The 8252-nt window shown below is 42.8% G+C and overlaps 1 protein-coding gene across 1 annotated transcript in view; it reads right to left on the reverse strand.

Annotated features, from left to right (window-relative positions):
• MDN1 (midasin AAA ATPase 1) overlaps positions 1-8252 on the reverse strand; it is a 157075-nt gene that overhangs the window by 86443 nt on the left and 62380 nt on the right. The window contains exons 28-33 of the mRNA XM_007466260.1: positions 7394-7528; positions 7173-7311; positions 6761-6899; positions 6334-6464; positions 3701-3845; positions 1791-1920 (exon numbers count right to left, since the gene is read on the reverse strand). Coding sequence (XP_007466322.1) covers positions 1791-1920; positions 3701-3845; positions 6334-6464; positions 6761-6899; positions 7173-7311; positions 7394-7528 — 819 coding nt within the window. The remainder of the gene's footprint in view (positions 1-1790; positions 1921-3700; positions 3846-6333; positions 6465-6760; positions 6900-7172; positions 7312-7393; positions 7529-8252) is intronic.

The following is an 8252-nucleotide window of genomic DNA, read 5'->3' on the forward strand; positions in this document are numbered from 1 at the left end:
TTTTTTTTTTTTTTTTTTTTTTGGCGGTGAGTGGCTTGTGGGATCTTAGTTCCCTAACCAGGGATCGAACCTGTGCCCCGCTACAGTGGTAGCACGGAGTCCTAACCACTGGACTGCCAGGGAATTCCCTAATTTCCTGTTTTATATTACACAATTTAAAAAATGTTTTTATGCTGTGCCACCCTGATCCATTTCCAAATGAAAAAACTGATATAAATAATTAAGCCACTTCTCCCTCATGCTCCATGTTCCCTCAGGGTCTCTAATGCCTCCCCAGGGAAGTCTGCTGCCACGCAGCCTGGAAAGCATGGAGTAAACAAGCTCCTTAAGGACCAGCCGTAAGGCTCAGAGTAAGTCCCAGGGGTCCCTGTCGAGGAACAGTTTGCTCAGTTAAACATGAAAAGCACTGATGATGCAGCAAACGTGGCAGCTTAACAGCAGTTGCATCCTCCACCATTCTTATCACAATCCAGGTAGCTCAGAAGAGTAAGCAGCCCATAGGAGATTCAGAGGTTACTTCCTTGGGGGACCCAGTCCCAACTCAGAGCCGAAAGACAAACCATGCCAGCTTAACAATTTCTGTCTTCTCCTCCTCTTTTTACTTGAATTTTCACCATAAATGCACCAATGCACACAACCAAGGTAACACACAAGTTCTGATTGTGGGCTACAGACCAATATTATTGGACCACCTGGGAACTTGTTAGGACGGCAAATTCTCATGCCCTACACCAGACCGAATGAATCAGAAGCCCTGGGTGCAGGGCCCTGCAAGCTATATTTAAACAAGTTGTCCAGGAGAGTTTGGCAATCGCAGGCTTAGTCAATTCTGCACCACTGAGTAGCTGTGATATTGGTGGAGCCAGGGGAACTCCAGCTGTTCAGACAGCACTGTGTACACCCGTGAATACTGAGGTTCAGTAACGGCCCTTCTTAAAAGGAAGTCTGTGCTCGGGTGACTTTTAAAGAGCCGATCTTTCCTACTATACCACAGATGAGGCTGGGACCCATGCACCTACTCTCCATAGCCATCCTACCTATTTTTGAAGCTGTGTTTTAGCATGCCTTTAAAAAGCTGAACATATCCATGAACCTCAATCTCAAAGAAGCAGACATCCTTTTATATTCTTTAAGACAGAGAAGCAAAATGAACCAAAAAAATACTTGTATTAGGGTTTGTATTAAGGCTTAGAACCAGATCTAGGTCCTAAATTTAGCCCATTCAATGCCGAGAATATGGGATTAATCAGGGCAGTCTAGGCTCAATCTGAAAAAAAAGTATAATAAATGTTTTGGCTCTTACTGGATATTTTAAGAATTATTAAATTTAGGTTACAAGTCTATGGGAGTTTTTTAAATACTACTCTATTTTCCTTGTGTTTGAAATTTTCATAATAAAAGGAAAATTTTAAATAAAGTGAAATAATAAATTAGTTGACAAACTACTAAAGAAATGCAGTTTAAAATTCTATGAACATTTTCTAACGGTGGTAATGATTAAAATTTAAACCACATTTCCTTATCTTTAGCCAACAAATATGCCTTATATATAAAGATGGCCGACAGGTGAAACAATCAGAAAGCTAAAACGTAGTAACCCGGTGATGGAAGCAAGGTGAAGAAGGGATACTTCGGTAGAGGGCAACAGGCTAGTATCACGTCTTCCTTACATCTCTCTATTTGTTATCACTTCTCCATAGAACAGGCCATACACACCTACTGCTAAACATGCTATTCCCCTCCCTCCAACACACACACCCACCCCACCGCCACCACCCGAACACTCTCACCTTTATGATCTGTTCTGCCCAGAGACAATCCCGGGCGAAGATTATGGCTGATAATCTGAGTTAAGTCTTCACGGCTTGTGCTTTGAGGGCACCATATTTCTGTAAAACGGTTTCTTAAGGCAGGAGACAGCTACAAAGAACACAAATTTTAATGTGAATTTAATACCTATGAGGAAAGCTAGAAAACAAATCCTTTGAATGAATGCTGGCTGTGAATGTGGCAAGTACCCAATGCTTCTTTTATCACCTCTACTACTGTCTATAATTCACTGAACACCTATTTGTTCGGCTCCTTCCACATGTCATCTCATTATCTCCACCACACTCCCCGAGCTCGTACTACCACCCCTTTCTTTATAATCATGGTAGAGAACTTCAAGGTCTTATAGAGTCCGTGGTGCAAGAAGGATTCAGCCGCCGTAGATGACTTCCAAACCCCAACACTTTCCCCTAAGCAAAGGCCCTTCCCTTTACTTTCCCTTCAGCTACTTGACTGGTGGTTTGGAGAAAATAAACACTATCTTCCCATGTGGGAGAGCTGTCTGAAGTAGAAGAAAACTTTGATGTGGCTCAAAAGGAGTGAAATTGCAAACAGGTATATACTTACCTCTTGTATGACAAAGAACTGTTTAGTCCTCCAGTCTCAGGGCCTTTGCCCTCAGTCTGGATTCATTCTACCCTCCCCCTAGGTCAGATAACACCCGCTCACAAAAGTTCACCAACGATTTTCTTTTACTGGACAGATCAACTCCATCCTCTGCCTACCCGGTCTAGCACAGCAGGACCAGGAGCAACGCCTGGACCCAGGAGCAGCTCAGCAAAGGCCCCAGGGGTTGCATGTGCTGCTCAGCACCATCCCAGCTGAGCAGGACCATGGTTCCAGGATCCCACCTCCCTCTGCAGCAAGGCAGGCAGAACCAAAAGCTAGCTTTCCCTTCGGTAAAAGCCGGCAATCTCTGTCTAAAAAAACCTTAAGCTAACCTGACAGGCAAGTTAACACATACAACCTTGAAATCAGATCTTTCTGTGCTACTTCCACGTGCCACAGCGCCTGTTTTCATACTCTGAAACTGTGGTGTATGTTATTTCTTCCCTTCAGTACATTTCCCAAAGCACAGTGATCATCTTTCTTCTTATGCTACTGAGGAATATCAGGCCCTAAATATCATTTTCACATTTCAGGCAGCCACCAAGTTATCAAGAATCTTAATTGCTTTCACTCCCGATCAACCCATATCTGCTCATCATCCTGACCTACTCCCACACTACCCTTTCCCTAACTTGAACACACCAGGGTCCCACACACAACGCAGACTTCTCCACTGAGAGGCTTCATGAGCCTGGAAGCCGTGGGGCTTGGGGGACCCTCATACCACCTTCTGAACAGAAGAAATCACCCATTCCTTTACCAACAGTCTGAGGGTGACCCACACGACCCCCGAGAGAACAGATACTCTCCACCTGCAAAACCAGGACAGGATCCTGGCTGTGATGCTTTTTTGTCACTTTAAGTGATTCATATCACCACTCTCGTGTTTAACAGAATAGACTCTAGAAGCAGAACGGGAGAATAAACTTCAGTTTCAACTTTTCTCATCCATAAAACTAGCGCAATAACTTCCACACAGAGCTCTCATGAGACTTTGTTACCTTAACATATGTAAAAAGCCAGGCAAAGTGATTGCAATAATGAAATTTCAGGCACATACAAAAGTGAGACATCAAATAAGGAAATGTTTTACCTGTCAGAATTATTTTTCAACCTTATAATGGCTCTCTCTGGATTTTTATCTTTTACTCAGTTTTTACCACATAAAATTCCAGACCCATTTTTACATACTGTATTTATGGGTACAGTGAGCTGAGGTCAAAAGGCAGAAAAAAATTATGCTTCAAGAACACAGTTTTACCTCTTTTTTCCCAAAGTCACCCCCGGGGTTCATGGTTGCCAAGATACGGAATTTCTTCCCAGCAGTCAACAGCTCTACCTCATTATCCTTGTCCTCTAGGTTGCCTTTCTCAGCTAATAACAGAGACTTTTCCACTTCGAGGACACTAGAAGAAAAATTGGAGAATGTGAGATTAGAAAAGGCTTCTGTATTCTATTTTGTGGTCTTCAGTGTTCTCAAAAAGGAAAAAAAAAGTCATCTCCTTTGTTGAGCTTTCACTTTAGTTAATGGTTTCCTGCTACAAACTTCAAAGTGAATATTTATCCCTATTCTTATGTAGTGGAACAACAGTTCTGATCAAAAGAAAAAGAATTCCTTTTCCCACTTACGTCAAGACACTTGTTTTAAAAAATGGGAGCCTAACTTCCCTGGCGGCACAGTGGATAAGACTCCACACTCCCAATGCAGGGGGCCTGGTTTCAATCCCTGGTCAGGGAACTAGATCCCACATGCATGCTGCAGCTAAGAGTTTGCATGCTACAACTAAGGAGCCCACGTGCTGCAACTAAGGAGCCGGTAAGCCACAACTAAGACCTGGCACCACCAAATAAATAAATATTTTAAAATAAATTAAATAAAAAATGGGAGCCTAGCATGCAAATGTTCATGGCAGCATTATTCACAGATACAGAAACAACCCAAATACCAAGAAGAGGTGAACAGATAAAAAAATATGGTATTATCTACACAATGAAATACTATGAGGAACAAAAAGGAACACACTAATGATATAGGCTATACCATGGAGGGACCTCAAAACATTGATGCAAAGTTAAAGAAGAGACCATTTATATGAAATGTCCTGAAAAGACAAATCTATACAGACATGAAGTGGATGAGGAGTTGCCTGGAGCAGGAGGTGGCATCAAAGATAAAACTGTAAATGCACAGGAGGGATGCTACTGGGATGATAAAAATGTAAACTGAATTGTGGTGGCTGCAAAACTCAGTAAATTTACTAAAACTCGTCGAATTAGAGGACGTCCTGGCGGTCCAGTGGTTAGGACTCTCGGCACTCACACTGCTGGGGCCCGGGGTTCGATCCCTGGTCGGGGAACTAAGATCCCACAAGCCACACGGCACGGCCACCGCCCAACTCCCCAGCCCCCGACACACAAAGAAACAACCCCCACCAAAAAAAGAAAGAAAAAAAAATAACTTATTGAATTATACATTTAAAACAGGTACACTTCATGATATGTAAATTATACCTCGATAAAGAGAGAAACACAGGTATTCATCAAGATTCACACTGATCTGAGGTTTTCTGTTTGGGGATTTTTTTTTTTTTCTTTTTGACCGGGCAGCTTGCGGGATCTTAGTTCCCCGACCACGAAATGAACCACGGCCCTCGGCAGTGAAAGCGTGGAGTCCTAACCACTGGACTGCCAGGGAAATCCCTGTTTCGTTTTCTTCCCCCTTGGGTTATTTCTATTTATTTTACTTTTAGTAATATAATTTTTTTTTTTTCTATCTCATGACTGAACACCTATTTTGAAGAAACAATGGTTTATTTTTCTAATCAAGTGACCAAGCTGCTGAGTCTTAAGGTCTCAACAAATGCTGCATCTTACTATTTTCACTGCACAACAAGACTTATTTTGATTACTCTGGTAAATAGCAATTTTGCTTCTCCAGTGGTTCTTATTTGCCAGTCAGGACAGATGGCTGGTTCACACGGTGGCTACTGCTTTCGGGCGGTTTCTGTCAGGTGAGACCTCATTTCCGGTATCTCATCAGGGATCCGTCCATCAGGACTTCTCTACGTGGTTGGCCAAGGCATCCTGCACTGGCTATCAGGGCTTCATTCTGTTGAACAGGATACTCCTGAAATCTCACTGATATTCTTCGTGTCATTTTTAAACATTTCTGGAAGCAATGTTCTGAGCAGGTGAGGTCACTTCGGGCTTTACTTCTCTTGTCCTGAAGTCTTTCACAATGCAAATAGCAGGTTTACCGTAGGCTTACTGTGTAGGTTTTGAGAAACTTCTTAAACTGTTTTATCTGATCAGATTTCAGTATTTGTGCAGCCATATTCTTTCAGTACGTTCACTAGTCACCTTTTCTGATGCATGAGTTTCCTTTCTGTTCTGGAAAAGCATCTTTGCTTGAACGTGTTCAGCAAAGCCTGATTTCTTACTCAAGCACATGCTCTCACATCCGACACCAGTATGCGGCTAGGGGGCTATGTGGCCAGCCAAGTCTGGTGTGGAGGGTCGGTGTCCTGGTCTGGGGTTTTCAGAGTCCTTACAGCTGTAACATCCAAGATTTTGATTCTAGTTCTTTGGGAAAAAAAATTAAGATAATGGCCACATAATTTGCCTTAAAAAAGAATTTTAACTTGGGCTTGTTTGTTTTAGCCCTATCCTCCCATAGTCCCATCTTTCTGATTATTGACAGCTAAACAGAAAAATTAGGTCTCTTAAAGACACTGAGTGCTAAAGCCAAAAAAAGCAATAGCTCATCATCATTTTCAAACATTTACTGAATACAGTGTACCTATGAAGAACATTACTGTGCACAAGAATTAATATCTATAAAATCCAGACCATCAAAAGCATCAAACACAGGGTAAACCTCTTATACTCATGTACCTGTTGAGTCTTTCCAGGACAGAGTCGTCGGCTAGGGAGATCTCATCCAAGAGGAAAAAGCCGTCCTCCTTCATGGCCAGAACCAGAGGCCCATCATGCCACTCAAAGAGTCTTGATGTGTCAATTTCTTCCTACAATTTGGAAAAGAAGAGGGTGAAATTAAAGGGCAGGTGGCTCCACAAGACAATACACATGTAGCTAGTGGGTGTCTGCTGGAGTTGCTCTGCAGAAAACAAAGACTGGAGAACAAGGAACAGATCTCACATAACAGGATGCTTGTGGAGGTCCCTTGCAGACCAGTGAAAATATGAAGATAAGATATGTATCAAACCTGTATGCCCCACCAGGAAAAAAATCCCACAGTTGACTCTCGCAGAGCTGACTACAATTCTTTAAATGAACATGTTATCATTTGCTCAGGACAAACCTTGTCATTTGGCTTCTGTCTCACGGGTCGCAACCCCCCCAAGAAGTCCGATGTCTCCATGTGTAAGTGGCAGTTGACTGAGTATAATTTCTGCTTTTCCAAGGCTGCAAACACTTGACAGATAGTAGTTTTCCCACACCTGTTAAGAGATACACACCAGATTAACAAGGAGCATGAATTCCAAATACACACCCAGGAACACTCCAGTCAACAAGAGAGGGGAGCTCTGGCCACAGACACTGCTGGCCAACACAGGGCATCTGGCCAACACAGAGCGCCTGCCCCCTGGCTCAGGGGGCCCTTCCCCAAAACCAAGCACCCTACCATGTCTCTTATCCAGAAGGGCACACACTACATGAACTCTACTAATTGAACTGAATCCTCAGAATGAGTTACTGTCTCCCCACTTTACCCAGTGTCTCCAACCAGCAGCACTGGTTCACCAAATTCCAACGCCCTTCCCACCAGCATCGCCAGTCTCCGCATGCCCTTGGTCCACACGACGTGGCTGAACTTAGACTCCAATGTGGATATCTGAGTAGACAATTTACCTATCAAAGGCAGAGTACATATTTAGGTTCTAATATGAATACAACTCAATTTATTCTCCTCTGGATGTGATGGCCTACTCACTCAGCAATTTTAGGAGATTTTCTTTGGAGAAGAGGGATTGAGGACACAATTTTTTCTTGAAATGTTTTTCAAGGACTTCTTGAATCACATCAACCTCCTCCTGCTTCCTGACTCGGCCTGCCAGAAGCATAAAACCTTGAAAGAAAAAAAAAAGGAATCGTCAAGTGTCAATACCAAGGGACACTGACACTATGGAGCATTAGCTGCTGGGAAGAGGAAACCTGAAGAACTACTTCGGAAAAAACCAGGAGAACTTACGACAACTAACTATATGCCTGCCCGCTGCCTTGGCAACACGGCTTCTAGGTAATCCAACACACATGAACTCACGCGCACCAAATGACATTCAGGAATGTTCAGAGCAGCTTTTCTTTCTAATAGCTAAAAAGCAGAAATGACCCAAATGTCCATCAACAGACAAACATATCACAGTATCTCCCATACAATGGGTTACAACACAGTAATAATTTAAATGGAATGAAGTCCTGATGTACAAAACAGCATGGCTGAATCTCACATTAGACTGAGTGAAAAGAAGCCAGACACAGGAGTACATACTGCATGATACTATTTAGATGAAGCACAAGCTCAGGCAGAATCCATCACTGGTGACAGATGTCAGAGCAGCGATTATCTATCTCTAGGAGTTAAGCCTGGCAAGAGCCATGAAGGGATCTTCTGAGGTACTGGAAATATCCTAAATCTTTCCCGAGGTGGTGATTTACCCGGGTACCCACATATGTAAAAATACATTAAGCTGCACACAAAATAACAGAGCACTTTACCCCCTTTACTGTTACATTTTATGTTATACCTCGATAAAGAAAGTTAAAAAAAGGGGGCTCCTCCCTGTACTCTT

This window comes from Lipotes vexillifer, unplaced genomic scaffold (genome assembly GCF_000442215.2).
Source record: "Lipotes vexillifer unplaced genomic scaffold, Lipotes_vexillifer_v1.1 scaffold1242, whole genome shotgun sequence".
NCBI lineage: Eukaryota > Metazoa > Chordata > Mammalia > Artiodactyla > Lipotidae > Lipotes > Lipotes vexillifer.